This window comes from Dendropsophus ebraccatus, chromosome 13, assembly GCF_027789765.1.
Source record: "Dendropsophus ebraccatus isolate aDenEbr1 chromosome 13, aDenEbr1.pat, whole genome shotgun sequence".
NCBI lineage: Eukaryota > Metazoa > Chordata > Amphibia > Anura > Hylidae > Dendropsophus > Dendropsophus ebraccatus.
The window spans coordinates 55962621-55978774 of NC_091466.1; the positions used below are offsets into that span (position 1 = coordinate 55962621).

At 42.9% G+C, this 16154-nt stretch overlaps 1 protein-coding gene across 3 annotated transcripts; it reads right to left on the reverse strand.

The window, feature by feature from the left end:
* Positions 1-3598: 3598 nt before the first annotated feature.
* LOC138770842 (transmembrane protein 87A-like) lies at positions 3599-15971 on the reverse strand. 3 transcript variants are annotated; one of them, XM_069950097.1, is made up of 9 exons: positions 15612-15971; positions 11683-11789; positions 11084-11142; positions 10135-10238; positions 7885-7964; positions 6934-6995; positions 5899-5951; positions 4444-4474; positions 3599-4228 (listed from the first exon to the last, which is right to left on the reverse strand). In XM_069950097.1, exons 1-9 carry the CDS (start codon positions 15668-15670, stop codon positions 4187-4189), a joined length of 597 nt encoding a protein of 198 aa, XP_069806198.1. In that variant the 5' UTR covers positions 15671-15971; the 3' UTR covers positions 3599-4186. The 3 variants fall into 3 exon arrangements, with proteins under 3 accessions (XP_069806198.1, XP_069806199.1, XP_069806200.1); XM_069950098.1 differs by lacking the exon at positions 15612-15971 and adding an exon at positions 13967-14101 and having other exon boundaries at positions 11683-11780; XM_069950099.1 differs by lacking the exon at positions 15612-15971 and adding an exon at positions 13993-14098.
* Positions 15972-16154: the final 183 nt, after the last annotated feature.

Sequence of the window (16154 nt, forward strand, 5' to 3'; positions counted from 1 at the left end):
TTTCTCCTAGCATTCGATGCCAGTATTCAGCAGGACCCTCTTAGATGATTCTATACTGATGTTCCAGTATTTTCTTAAACGGGTTGTCCAGCAAAAATCTTTTTCTTTGATATCATATAGATTTGTAATTTACCTCTATCAAAAAAAATCTCAAGACTTCTCATACTTATTAGCTGCTGTATGTCCTGCAGGAAATGTTTTATTTTCAGACTGACGCAGTGCTCTCTGCTGAACTCTGTGGCCAAGACAGGAACTGTCCAGAGCAGGAGAGGGTTTTCTATGGGGATTCCTAGAAAACCGAGACAGAGTTCCTGTCTTGGCCAGAGAGGACAGTAGAGAGCACTGTGTCAGTCTGAAAACAAAACATTTCCTGCAGGACATACAGCAGCTAATAAGTATGCAAAGACTTGAGATTTTTTAATACAAGTAAATTACATAACTTTATGATATCAGTTGATTTTCGCTGTATAACCCCTTTAAATCTTTAGAAATAGTGCCACACAATTCTGCCTGTCATCAGGGCCCACTTATATACTTATATAGCACATTTCTAATGCTCACCTAGATGGTTGTATGGCCTTACTCTAATATTCCCATAGGCCCAACCAGATGATCACAAAGCACAGCTCCAACAATCACATAGGCCGAAGTAGAGGGCTAAATAGCACAGTTCCAACTTTCATCTCAGCATTCATAGATAGTTATAGTTACTGTTCCAGTGTTAACCTAGACCCACTTTCATGATTATACAGCTCAGCTCCAATATTCGCCCAGGCCCACCCAGGTGAACATATAGCACAGCCCCAACAATCACCTAGACCCCTTCAGATAATTATAAACCACTCTTACAATGTTCACCCAGGCCCACCCAGTGTACTTCTCCTCCCCTGGACCATTTATTTCCCAAATATTGCCCTCTCAAAAGGTGAGAGCTCCCTGCAATACCTTTTTTTCCCACCAGAATAGACACAATTTCTTTCCAATATTTTCTGTTGGGCACATGTCCAGAAGAGATGTAACATATATAATCCGTCTCCCCCCTTGTAGTGTTTGTATTCTAATAATACAGTCACTCTGTGCAACCTCAGGGTACGTTCACACTTCATTAAAATGAACACAGCATCAAATCTGCGGTGGATCCTGTAGGTGTGAACGCACCCTTAGGGTACGTTAACACTTACCGGGTCCGCAGCTGATTTTCTGCTGCGGATCCGCAGCAGATTTAATTTAAATAACTGAGCACAGCATCAAATCTGCTGCAGATCCTGTAGGTGTGAACGCACCATTAAAGAGTCTTTTATCCTCAGTTTTGTCAGCATGTTTCAATTGAAAATATTTTAATCTGTGACCCCAATTTTGATCTTAAATCACTAATTGCTTAAACGGCTTAAAGTTCCTTCCAGAATCCCTGATTTGATCTTTTCCGAAACTCCTGAAAATTGTGATTATTCAAAATTTCTGTGAATTCTAAACTTCCATGAATCCTGCATATTCTTTTTGTTTCCTGCCAGAGTTTGTGAGTAAGGAGACCGGACCAATCCTTCCCCTTCCATATTTTTCTTACTCCTCCTCATTTTAATTTGCCGAAAAACATTTTGTCTCGTTTCTTAGAAAAACTTTTCATCCTTTCTGAATCTTTGCTGGTAATAAAGTAAACTACTTGGCACACTAAGGGTGCTCTCACACATGGGTATTATTGGGCGTTTTTTATGCCCCCCCAACAAAACTTCACAAAAAGCGCCAGTGGCGTTCTTGCCTTTAAGTGTGAAAGTGTCTTTGAGACTTGAACATGGACTTCAATGCTGAAGCTTGTGTTCTGGTCAAAACCCCGCTTGCTGGAGCGGGTGGCAGACACGGCACACAAAGTTGGTGGGGAGGTTGGTTGGGGACCAGGGGATGGTTAACCTACCCCCAGTCTTAACCCATGCTCTAATGATCAGTGGCTGAGCACTGCCTTACCCACTGATTGGCTGAAATGATGCTGGAACATGATAATCTCAGCCAGTCAATGTTCCGGCTGCAGACCCTGTTTTGGTGGCTTAATCTTTGAAGAGGCAGAGCCTACCACAGTTGTATCTCAGTGTGCCGGGCTCTGGTGAAGAAGAGACGAGACATCAGGATGAGCATCAATAGGGCCCCCTTCTTCTCCCAGCACTGAACCCGTCCCAGCAATTAACCCCCTTCCTTGCTGGGGTGGGTACATTATGACATCAATGTGGCCCCCATGGGGTTATGTGAGGGTGGCATGCATCCTCACTTAACCCCCCGGGGGGCCACATATTTTAGTCTGGCACACAAAGGGTTAGGTGTGGATGCCATGCCATAAAATGGTCAAAGAGGGGTGTATGGAAACATCAGAGATTTCAATCAATAAATTACAAGATATACTCAATCTTTTCCCATTAAGAGACTGATAGATATCAATCTACTCAGCTCCTTCTACTCTATAACATGATGCCGATAGCTTGGGTAGCATTTTCATGGTGACTGGTTCCTTTTAAACCCTGATATAGGCAGGGTGTAATAGGTGGTCAGTAATGTGATAGTACACTGCAATACAGTGGTCCTATATCCCCCAAATGGTATAGGTCAGAATAATTATAGTGGATAAAAGACATTCACAATGTACATATTTAAGTTATTTTATATTAATTAAAAAAAAGACAAAAAGCACAAACATATCAAAACAGCAAATGACAAAAAAAAAAAAAAGTTTGAGAATTGTGTGGAAACTGTTTACTCTGTAGGCCATACAGGCTTACATTCTGGAAAACCCCAAGCACTTCATAAATTGGATGTCTCTTGGCCTCCAGTGTATGTGATGTACCTGTAAACTATACTATGACAACCAAAGTATAACGGTAGCATGTTGCATTTAACCATTGTAGGGATGTAAGTGGAGTGCCCTATACCACTGTGACAGAAACTCAACACGGTATCTCAGTATGTGCAGTGTCCGATGTGTGGGTCCTATTTGTTGAAGTCTAAAATGTGCTTTGTGCACATCTGCACAGCATGTTTCTCTGGTACACCATGATCATCATAGGCCAGAACTCTCTCAAACAAAGCATTTCTGCTCATGGCAACCAGAGTGCAAATATAATTTTTAAAAAGTTTGGTTTTGATAGGCAGGGGTCTCAGTGCCTGGACCCCAACTGATCATAACTTTCTTAAAAGTTTTTTTATATTTGCACCGTGACATTGGTTGCTCTGGGTAACAGGGCCATTAAACCAGTCCCTTTAGCAACCAATCATATCACAGCAATTAGTTTTTTTCACCCATGTCAGTGTACCCTGCCGAGCTGCATTATATCTTCATGCACAAACAAGCTTTTGGGGCGGGTTCAGACTACGGAATTCTTGCGGATAAATTCTGCGGAATTCCGGCGGATAAATTCTGCGGAATTCCGCCACTTGAACTCGCTCGTGGCCGCGCGCCTTTCCGCCAGCCCCATAGACACCATTCTATGGGCCGGCTGATTCCGCTATCCGCCGAAAGAATTGACGTGTCAAACGGCCCACAGAATGGTGTCTATGGAACCGGTGGAAAGGCGCGCGGCCGTGACCGTGTACAGGCAACGGTATTCCGCAGAATTTATCCCCGAGAATTCCGTAGTCTGAACCCATCCTTATAGTCCGAGTAAACACCCAGCTGTCAGGATTACAATGATTCTTTGGATGCTGAAGGAAACGGTTAAAAGTAAAATTGTAAGCATGAGTTTTGTAAACTGAATAACCCAGAAAAAGAATAAAAATGTACAAATACCCCACATAAAAGATCACCCAAAAAATCAGCTAGCCGCCTATACACAATGATAGTGCGGCAAGTCTTAGATTTTTTTCTCTCCCTCTTCTTTTAAATTAAATCAAGAACACATGTAACTAAAGTGCAAGTTCTGTAAAGACTTGTCGGTTCCAGTCCAGACATCACTCTTGTCCACACCGGAGATTTTAAAGGATTTTCACTTGCAAGACATTGGGCGAGGATCTTGTTTCTTGCTCCAGAGAACAGTGTTATATAGATGGGGCAGCCGCTTTGACCTTGTTAAAATAATCAGGATTTGAAAGGTGAAGGATTAGTTCCGAGGGAAGTCTTTTCCTTCAATAGTGGCCAGCTATTCTGTAATATCCAGTATGCTGTCCCATCCAGCAACCCGTCTGTTGCGTCTAACATCATTCCATGTCTTCACTCCATCTTAGACCTTTCAAAATGCGTGATCATCCTCTCCTAATAAAAAAAAAAAATAGACTTTGTGAATTTTTTTTAAAAGTTCCTCAAACTTATTTTGAGCCTAACAAGTTGAATATGAATAAGTAGAAATGAGTTACAGGATGATTCGTTTCAGTTCCCTATGGTAAGGGCGGGATGTCTCTCAAAAGCCGAGCACATGACTGCCATGAGTTCTGCTTTTGCAGCCAGATATATAAATGGAAGATACTGACCTCGTCTGAATCCAATAACGCGGGGAGAGCTCTGCAAGTAAAGCACAAAACAGTCATTCACAAGAGGTTACACTGGATTCCTACTGGTACACTTCTGCACAACTATCTGCTTTGTGCATCGGAGTTCGTGAAGCTATCCCCCAGGGAATATGGATCTATTCTACAGTACATTACAAGTCATGCAGATCTCGGTTTGCTTTAAAGGGGTAGTGCGGCGCTAAACAATTATTCACAAAATAACACATTACAAAGTTATACAACTTTGTAATGTATGTTATGTATGTGAATGGCCCCCTTCCCCGTGTTTCCCCCCACCCACGCTAGACCCGGAAGTGTGGTGCATTATACTCACCACATCTCGTGTCGACCCCCGTCCGCCATCTTGGGACAATGACAGTCTTCGGGAGGCCGGCCGAACCGCTCCATCCATCCCTCATGCTGGCCCCCCTATGCTGCGTCATCAGCAGCTCAGCCGCGATTGGCTGAGAATAACTGTGCTCAGCCAATCGCGGCTGAGCACAGTTATGATGCGGCAGAGGGGGGTCGGCATGAGGGACGGATGGAGTGGTTCGGTTGGCCTCTCGAAGATGACATCATTGTCCCAAGATGCCAGACGAGGGTCGACACGAGATGCGGTGAGTATAATACACCACACTCCCGGGTCTCGCGTGGGTGGGGGGGGAAACACGGGGAAGGGGGCCATTCACATACATAACATACATTACAAAGTTGTATAACTTTGTAATGTGTGTTATTTTGTGAATAATTGTTTAGCGCCGCACTATGCCTTTAAAGAGTATTATATAATCCTATAAAATAAACAAACTCAATCAGGATGGCTCCACTGCTTGTAATGTTTAAAGAGGACCTGTCACCCGGGAGGACAACGCCGAGCCCCAGATACCTCCCCTTTCCTGCAAGTCTCGCTCTTGGACCTGGTCCTCGGACGGAGATATCAGCGCCCCAAGCCGTGCACGCGCTGTATGCTAATTACCTGAGATGAGTCCGATGCCCGTAGAGAATGAACGGAGCCGACATACTCTATGGGCATCGGACTCATCTCTGCTGAGCGCACACATGGCTTTTGACGGCGAGATCTCCGTCGCGGGACTGGGTCCAGGAGCAAGACTTGCAGGAAAGGGTAAGTATCTGGGGCTCCACCAGGGGGTCGGGCGGGCTCGGCACAGTCATCCCAGCTGACAGGTTCCCAGTTTTCCAGGACTGGATCCAGCTTTTTCCTGCACACTGTGGTCAATTCTTCATGGGAGTGCCAGAGACAGCAGAGTATTGTACTCAGCTCTCCTACAGAATTAATGGGGCACCAGTGTGCATGCATCACTGCCGCTCTTTTCTTGGGGGGAGGCTCTACAGAATGGATGTTAAAAGTTCATCTAACGCAGGCAAAGCTGGAAACACGTATCAACCTTACATTTATTGTAAACTAGAAATACTCACACATCAGTAACAGATGAAGGTATGTTCTCTTCTACCCACTTCAAATCCTCCTCCTATAGAAAACACAAGGGATTCTTAAACTGAAATATCATTTCACAAGGCAGTGTAAACCCTTTCAGATCATTAAAGTGGCTCTGATACTATGACCACAGGTCATGCTACATCACCCAGCACACTTCCGAAACATATTCAAGTAGCCGTGTCTCTGCCCGGTATAACCTGCAAACTTACATTTATAAAGTCCTGCGCTCTATGTAAATGAGGCCCAACTAGTCATTGGGGTGTCTTCCTTTCAGCAAGTAGTCATGGCCACCAGATGTGTCAGCGCTGTAATCACGCTCCCCTAGGAGTTATTCAAAGAGCTGTAATCTCCATGATGTCACCAAGAGATGAGCCTTCGCGCCTGGGTGACGAGAAAGCCCGCCTTTCAGTGACGTCATGGAGATCACATCGATTTAAATCGTGTCCAGAGGGGCGTGATTACAGCGCTGACACGCCTGGTGACCGTGACTACTTGCTGAAAGGAAGACACCCAGTTGGGCCTTAGTTACATAAAGTGTGGGCCAGTTTACATGGCGCAAAAGCAGCAGAACTCTCCTCTGCGGAATCCCGCCTGCCTCAGTCTCACACAGTGTGTCAATAGGTGAGCTCGCTCGCCTGCCTCCGCTTTTGTAATTTACGCTCAAAAAATTGAAAGGTAAATTCTTTGAGCAAAAAGCAAAGGAATCGGAGATGCGCAAGCTTTCCCATAGGCGCTGCTTTTGCTCTGTGTGAACTGGCAGGGACTTGGGCTACATGATTATGTTTCAGAAGTGTGCTGAGTGATGTAGCAGCACGTTAGCATTATAGGTATTTTTGAATGCTATTTTTGAGTGATCCTTGACTGAACCACACACACACACACACACACACACACACACACACACACAGTACAGCTCCGTGACAAAACCTATGAACATTTTTTACAACTGATCAAAGTTTTTCCTATTTTGGCTCTTGATGGTTTCTCTTGATTCAAGCGTCATGCGTACTTACAGCTTTAGTAACCTTCACATTTCCATTTGTTTCTGGCTTGGAGCTTCTCATTTTCATTCCTTCTATAGAATACAAAAAAAACAACGGTGTCAATGGCAGGGATTTATCTTTGTTCTTGGCTAATCAGAGGCAGTAAATTACTTAGGACCCAAAAAATATGGGAGAGTCTTAAACCGCCACAAAGTCAGTTTATATATTTTAATCTTATGCAATTTATCAAAATAATTTAAAAAAAAGTAAGTTTGCATCTTTTCATTCATACAGAGTAAAGTCAGCAAAAACCTTTATATATCAGACCTCAAAAGTGACATGTAACAGATCTGACATTCATGCGGCAGGTCACTTTATTTTATGTGTCACCCACTTTACTGCATATGGAATTTCCAGGTCTATTGGGCTGATATGGTTCCCTGAACAGCTGTATACAATTCCTGCAGCAGCCACGGCATGCCCCCAAGAAAGAACTTTAATCCCCCGGGCGCGTGACAGGCAGCGGCGGGGAAGTAGTCATCTGGGCTGCTCCCCGTCCGTATCTAGTCACCACTCTCTGCCTGTCAGCACGCTCCGAGGGGATGAATGACAGGCCTTTACTGGCCTCTCTGCCTGTAAATCATCCCTCCGAGCGCCCTGACAAGCAGAGCGGTGGCTAGATATGGGCTGGGAGCCGCCCAGATGACTACTTCCCCACCACTGCCTGTCACGCGTCCGGGGGATTAAAGTCCTTTTTTCGGGTATACAGCTACTGCTGCAGCCGTAAGTACTGCGGCTGCTGCAGGAGCTGTATACAGCAGTTCAGGGAACCATATCATCCTGACTGGACTGATTGGTTCCCTTTAAAGTAGTTCACATTGAGAACAGAAAAAATATGCAAACCAGCAGCTAAGTTAGTGACCATATAAGCAAGAACATATATAGCAAATTATGACTGTTCAGATATACATTAAGTCATACCGAAGCTCTCTTTTAGCATAGGTTCTTTTTGTTCATCATCTTCATCATCATCTTCTTCATTAAGTGGTGAAAAGGCAAACCTTGAGGAAAGGGAAAACAGTCATGAGGAATACAGTCTACTATACAGCCACAGAGAATTTCTAGAAAACACTAAAAACACACCAACTTCTACAAACTGGAAAAAAGTGACTGTGTAGGGGTAAGGAAACTTGGTAAAAGAGAGGATACCCAAACATGGATGATATTAGTCATTGTGGAGGAAGGGGTGTGTTAGCCTTTAAACACCTACAGGTGATATCCAATGTTCAGAATCCAAACTCTTCAGCAACAAAGAAATGCCTATTAGACGAAAACCGCACAGTGCAACTGGTAACACCCAATTAAAGGGGATATTCAGGCTTTAAAAAACATGGCCGCCTTCTTCCAAAAACACCAACTGTCCTGTGCTCAGGTTGGGTGTGGGTTTTGCAGCTCAGTTCCACTGAAGTGAACGTAGCTGAATTGTAATACCACACACAACCTGAGGACAGGGCTGGTGCTGTTTTTACAGGGGTAAAATGCACCTAAGACTTAACTGTATTGAGCAGCCGACAGTGTCTTCTTTGGCTAGTCTCCCTGAGTTCAGTGATATGTTTGCCGTATTGGTCTAATAGGCATTGCTCCCACCTAGCCAGGATCCTACGCCGCACTGATGAGGGGAAACTCCCCGAAACAGCCGTCTGTGGATGGATACCTGGCTTTGATATTTTCCAGGTCATATCATCAGACTAATAACTGAGTTGTACTTTGACTGAAGGGGCCACTTAATATGGTGGTTTGGTGGTCTCCCTACAGGAGCCACCCCTTTGCCAGGTCCTTCCCTGGAGGGATATCTGGCTAGTCCCATGTTTTGAGACTCTTAACTGAGCCTCTGCAGACTATTTTGCATATTGATGTTTCCCAGGGGGCAATGCACCTAGGATTTCACTGTATTGAGTGCTTTAAAACAGCAGTCTCTTAACCCCTTAACGACATCGGGCGTAAATTTACGCCCTGATGCCGGTAAGGGAGTTCAGAGCGGGGCCGCGCGGCGACCCCGCTCTGAACCGCGGCGGTCCCGGGTGCCACTTGTAGCCCGGGACCGCTGGTATTAGCGGGCACGGTCCGATCGCCGTGCCCGCTAATACAGTAAGACCGATAGAAAGAGCACATCATGGCGCAAAAAATGACACCTCACACAGCCCCATAGACCAAAGGATAAAAGCGCTATAAGCCTGGGAATGGAGCGGTTTTAAGTGACGTATAATTGTTGACAATGGTTTAAATTTTTTACAGGCCATCAGATACAAAGTTATACATGTTATATATCGTTTTAATCGTAACGACTTGAGGAACATATATAACAAGTCAGTTTTACCCCAGGGCGAATGGCGTAAAAACACATTTCCCCCAAATAAACGAAATGCGTTTTTTTTTTTTTTCAATTTCACCACACTTTGAATTTTTTTCTGGTTTCGCAGTGCACTTTATGCAAAAATTCAGCCTGTCATTGCAAAGTACAATTAGTGACGCAAAAAATAAGGGCTCATGTGGGTCTCTAGGTGGAAAAATGCAAGTGCTATGGCCTTTTAAGCACAAGGAGGAAAAACCGAAAACACAAAAATCGAAATTGGCTCTGTCCTTAAGGGGTTAAACAGTGTCCTCTTTGGCTGATCTCCCTGAGATCAGTGATCTGTTTGCAGTTTTTGCAAGTAGGTTGCTACATTGTTTTCTAATTCTGGATAACCCCTTTAAAAATGTAAAATCTAGCCATTCTGAGGTTATTGGGAGAATATAAGGATGCAAACATTTATTATTTTAATGACTGAGTACTTTAGTACTTGGAGCAAACCTTCAGCAGATGTGGATGGTAAATTAAAGTGAAAGTAAACCTGCCTAGGATAAACATATTTATTCTTAGATAAAAACTCGATGGACCACAAGGCCTTTTATGCCCAAAATGCAGAAAAGGTGCAAATCCTGCCACTATGCTGAAAGAACGATTCTACATGGATTCAGTGCTCATTCTGCATAGGCGCAAAATATCTCCAGTGTGAACACTACCCTAAAGTTATGCAACATTATGTATGCCCTCAAAGGTAAACAGGCTGAAGAGATTTTTTTTTTTTACTAGAATATTTACTAAAACAGACACCTGATAGGTCTACAAACAGTTCATTTTTTTAACCTCCCGTTTCCTTTTCCTGCAGTCTGTCATTTGGTCATACACACCTCTGATTGTTTGCCGACGGCCTCCACAGAACCATGATAACAAACAAGATCATAGAGAACAACAGGCGCCAAATGGCATCATCCACCCACAGCTCCCGCCAATCCTGCCCAAAAATATATATACACATTACAAATTGCAACTTTAATTATACAATATTTATCCATCTCTACAAACAATGGAGCAAAAGTCACAAAACTATAAATGCTGACATTTGTATTACAGCAGGTTAGTAAGGCTACCTCTGCGTACTATACTTAATAGGGGCCTAGTGATAGTTCATGTATGAACGCTCTATGCCCACTAGAGTGTCTCTCTGATCAGTTACATACAGCGTTGTATTGCAACCCCCATAGGTTTACATCAAACATAAAGTGTCACTGTCATTAGGAAAAAGATGTCAAAAATTCTGATCAGTTAGTGTCTGAGTGGGGAAAGGGCGAGGTTATGCGCTTCACTACATGGCTCATTGTGATTTTGTCTCACTGCATAAGACAAGATTCAAAAGGTTAATAACGGAGTGTGCAGTGAGATGGAGCTCATAGCGAGCTGAAGAGTGAAGCGCACAACCATGTGCTTCTCCCAGCTCATTTCAGAAACTGGTGAGGGTCTGAACACTCATACATCAAGGGACTAACACTTTGATACGTATCTTCGACACGTCAAACGTTTTTTTTTTCTTTAAAGGACAGGGACATTTTAATATTAGATAACATTAGCAAGTTTACCTTACGCAGCATTACGCCTTCAGATCTGATTGCATAGTGCCGGGGTTAAGCGACAACTGACAAGGTGAATAGTAACCCAATAATCAATTTAGTCAAAGAAATAACAGTATCAATTGAGGTCTGCTTCAGCATTGCTACTTAAAGAGGACCTGTCAGCTATTAGTCATACACTACCGAAATTATATAATCCTTTTACACGCCTATCATTAGCATCAAAACTCACCGACTGACAGTCGACAAAGCGGAACTTCATTGTGGTCCAGATGATAAATATGATTGATGCTAAAAGAGAAATAGAAAAAGTTCACTGCTGATCTGAACTCTTGAGCTGCATTCACACGTCCGTGATATATTATATTGTCCGTAAGCTGACTATCCATCACAGACTCACCTCTGGACCTCTTACGGAAGTCTCGGCATCATATATTTATTCTTATCCCGGGAGCTCCAAAACAGTTAAAGCTCCATTCCCCTGTATTGACAGCTGTGTCAGTTCAGCAGCATAGAACTTAAGCTGTTACAGAGCTCCCGGCATCATCATAAATTATGATGCCGAGAGTTCTGTAAGAGGTCAACACTACAACCCCGTCAACAGTTTTCCATGCAAAGTAATGCGGTCAGTTACTAACTGTGCAGGGAATTATAACTAGGCTGCTAATCAGTCCCTTACATTCTGTAGACTTGCAATGGACTGCCATTTATTATAATGCATACAGTAACCAAATGGCCCCCTTTTTCAGTCACGTTTTCAGACACTATGAGCAGGATCTCGGTTCTCTCTGTGGTTCCATACATTAGCAATAAGCAGATGAACACACATACCTACTACAGCCAGGATCAGGGTGTTTGTGAAGTGTCTGTACAGAGACAGCTTGACCACGTTCCTTCTCAGCGTCAGCAGCTTCATGGTCTGAGTTAGGCTTATGAAGATGTGCCAGTAGGTTAAGGAAATGCAGAAACATTTGTGCTAGTGACATTTCTAAAGAGCTGGCTATTCTAACATAAGAGGGCGCTATAGTTTACTTTTGCAAAATTGTCTGGTCAATGTATGAGCAATTAAAGGAGTCTAGCTGTATTCTCCTGCTGGATCTGATGGTGCATAGAGAGACACAACATGCTGGGCAGGAGTATGTAACAGCCCTCGAACATTCATCTCTATAGGCCCAGTGTTAGATCAGGTGGGAGAGTACATAGAGAGAAACCCTTTAAGTTCAGACAATGAGCCAGTAGCACCATAGACAGCAACACTGACATCTGCTGTAGAAGCATGACAATGTTCTTAGTTATTTACTATGTTAAAGGGGTACTCCAGAGAGAAACTTTTTAAAAGCGACTTTGTACCCACAATCTGCCCCCTCCAAACCACTTGTACCATTGGAAAGCTGCTTTTAAGATCTGTCCTGGGGTCCCGTTCGGCAGGTGATGCAGTTATTGTCCAAAAAAAAAACACAACTTTTAAACTTGCAGTCCTGTGTCAAATTGGAGTGGCCTAGAGTGTGTGCGCCCTAGGCCTGTGACACCTCCCCAGCCTCTTCACCATTAGATATGCCCCAGGGCAGGATTTCTCCCATTCATAATTTGACTGAACACTGCACATGTGCTGGATTGTTAAGGGCCATGTGCAGTGTTCAGACAAGTGATGAATAGGAGAAATCCTACCCAGGGGCGTTCCTAATGGGGAGGAGAGACAGAGGCGGTGCAGGTGGAGGGCATGGGCTCTCTAGGCAATGCCAGTTTCCCACAGGGCTGCAAGTTTAAGGATAGCTTACCACATACTGTATCGCAGAATATTTGATGGTGGGGATCCACAGCAGATTTGATCTAAATAACTGAATACAGCATCAAATCTGCTGTGGATCCTGTACATGTAAACTGCACCCTAAAAGTTGTTCTTTAGAATAATAACTGTATCACCTGCCGAACGGACCCCAGGACAGATCTTGGATTAAAAGCAGCTATTTGACGGTACAAGCGATTGGGGAGGGTCAGATTGTGGGTACAGAGTCGCTTTAAAACACTGGTATAATAAATATATATTACTTTGTAACATAACTTCATTAAAATAGGTGTTACTTTTTTGTTTATACATTGACGTCTATTAAGTGGCAGCAGTAAGCGGTGACATTGGCAGTGACAGCGATGGTGACACAGAACAGCACCTCATCCCCCCTGTACACTGTATGTTCGTATCAAAGTATGCAGTACAGGGGGTGGGCATACTGTATACAGCGGGATTTGCTAGGCAGATCGTTATAGTTTTTCATAGTTATTCATGTAAATCTTTGCTAATTCTTGGCCGAGTAGTCAAGTGGGCGGTCCTACTCAGTGACTGACAGCAATCCGTGTGCAAGTTTGCATATAAAAAGAGCTGTCACTCACTCTTTCACCATTATTTAACCTATGATGAATAAATTGACAATAGTGTCTAACCATTCCCCCACTGTCAAAGGGGTGTGTCTTACATGGCCAGCAGCGATTGGATGTCCGAGAGTATGTAGTTATGCATTCGCGCAGATGAATAAGAAAAAGGCTTCTAAGCATGTGCAGTGACCTTTATAGAGATCGCTGTACACGGAGGAGGAGCAGCAGCTATTGTATATAACTATCTATATACAGGTCTTCTCTCACTGTACTCCTGTCTATAATGTCTATATACTGGTGTCACCTCCAGTACTCCAGTCTAAGATATGGAGGGCACTGCTGGGAAATTATCTGTACAGAACAGGAAGTCTCATTAGTTATAGGCCTAGTGGCCAAAATGAAAATTGCAATATTTCAGGATAAAGGGAAAAATGTAAAAAAAATTACCAAAAATTCTTCAAAAACATTTTGAACTTAAAAAAAAATACATCATTTTCTGATGACACGGGTAAAAGTATAAAATACCTGTAACAAAAAAAAAAATAAAAAAAATCTGCAGACGTACATCTAATGCATGGAACTAAAAATAAAGAGATGATATACTGTAAAATATATAAAAGGCGATTTGTCAGATCACCTGCTCATCCATGCTGTGCCCACTGCCTTTATGCTATACTGACCTCAAGGTGCAAAAAAATAAATAAAAATAAATAAATAAAAATAAATAAAAGCAACTTTGGGATACAAAACAAAAACCATCAAAGGAAGGATATCCACCAGCACAAGGCAGTATCAAGAAAAGCCAGAGGAATGAAAGCCAGGGAGGACAGATCAGACTGCGCCTAAACCGGGAGGGGAGGACAGAAGTAAGAACAATGGAGAGACATACAGATACTCTACACTGCTTTATAGCTGGAAAAGAGGGGAAAAAAAAAAAAAAAACAGCAAAACAGCAGCGGATTGTGAAAGTGCAGTCACCCAATGAGCAGAAGTGGTTTATAAAAATATGTGACATAACAGAGCAAATATATAGGTAAAATAGTGAACATGAGGGTAAAATGAGGCACTGAAAACATAACTATACACATACACAAAGCACAAAAGGCAGATGTGTTCTCAAATAGAAGCCTTCTAGTGTGTTGCAGGATGTGTTATATCCCAACATATGTTAATATTCAGTTATCACATGGGAAGATTATTGGCTGAACAGGCCAATATCAGTTTCCCTCCAATTGTTGACAGCTTATACATTATACAGTATATACACACACATATAATATAAAATATATATATATATAAATATATATATATATATATATATTATACATACACACACACTACATATCTACATTCTAGCTATATATACACACACACCCCTACACCTGCCATACCACACTGCTTTAAGAGCAGAGTGGTGGTCGGTAGACTAGATACTGTCAACAATGAGAGGGAAAGCAGTATATCAGGAGTAAAGTAACGTATTTACAAAAATATTTAACTTAATCAGTCCTACAAGCATAACTATACTTGGTGAAATGGGAATAACCCTTTAACTTGGCCTCCAAATCCCCTAGAATTTGATTGATGATCTGGGGCAAGTGCTGGAAAAGCAATTCCAGTCCATGGAGGCCGCATCACCGAGACTTTTACATTGATGGCTTATTGTCAGGACAGGCCACTAAAGGGGGTTATCCAGGATTCTTTCTTGCCTAAACAGCACCACACGTCCTCATGTTGTGTGTGGTCTTACACCTCAGCTCCATTTACGTCAATAGAACTGAGCTGCAAAACCCACAACCAGATTAAAGAGTGGCGCCGATTCTGGAAGAGAGCTGCCATGTTTTTCTATGTCTGGACAACCCATTTAGTGGCTGATAAGCACAGTGTCGACACCCCGGCAAATCAGCCAATCGAACATAGTCAAGGGTGGCGTAAGCAACGGGCTGCTTCCATTATATAAAGACTGTGCAGGGGTTACCTCATAGGCTGTAATCTCTCACTCCTCACGTCTGACTTGATAGTTACATGTTTATGTAGATAACGTCTGATTCTGTCTATGTATGCACCCACAGAAGTGCTATGGAATATGTTGGCGCTATATAAATAGAATTACATTTATCATCACAGCTCAGCTCCCAATGAAGTAAACGGGAACTGAGCTTTAGTAATCCAGAGTGGCCATTCATAATGTACAGCGCAGACTCTTTCCAATAGCGGTTATTGTGTATGCTACCGAACCGGTAATCAGAGGGGGTGCCAGCTGTTAGCAGCCCGCTAGCCAGAAACTGATCAGACATTGCAGAAAAGGCCAGGTTGATGTCTAACAGCAGATGGTGCACATTAATGAAATGGTAAAGCCGCAACACAAGTAATACATCAACTTAAAGGATATCCAAAAAAGAATACAGGCATCAATAAATGACAGGCTGAGATTTGCAATGAGTGCCATTGTATAGAGGTAATGCTGGAGCAGAGAGAGGCAGATGACAATGTGTTAATGTTATGGGCCAGGCTACATGCAGATAGTAGTGATGACACAGCACACGCCACTTATCACACACTAAATGTTAGCAGAAAAGGAGAATGAAAACAGATTATTCAAATTACTGTGTATTTTATCACTCTGCATCTATTCTATTACTGGATCTTCAATGAGGTTCTAGTCTTCCCTTTAGCATATGATGTACACCAGTACTGCTCATTGGTGAAGCATGTCAGTAACACATGAAGTCTTCAGGATTCACTCACAAGCAGATCACAGTGCCACAGCATTCAGCACATTCTTAAAGGGATTATCCAGGATTAGAAAAAAAACACAGCTACTTTCTTGCAAAAACAGCACCACCCCTGTCCTCAAGTTGTGTGTGGTATTACTATTCAGCTCCATTCACTTAAATGAAACTGAGCTACAAAACACCCAAGCTGAGAATAGG

Coding starts and splice junctions, on each gene's coding strand:
- LOC138770842 (XM_069950097.1), bottom strand. CDS start 15,670: ATGGCACTCATTGCAAATCTCAGCCTGTCATTTATTGATGCCTGTATT. Junction 6,996..7,884: donor TATGCTAAAAGAGAGCTTCG/GTATGACTTAAT, acceptor TGTATTCTATAG/AAGGAATGAAAATGAGAAGC. Junction 4,229..4,443: donor CGTTATTGGATTCAGACGAG/GTCAGTATCTTC, acceptor TTTTTTTATTAG/GAGAGGATGATCACGCATTT.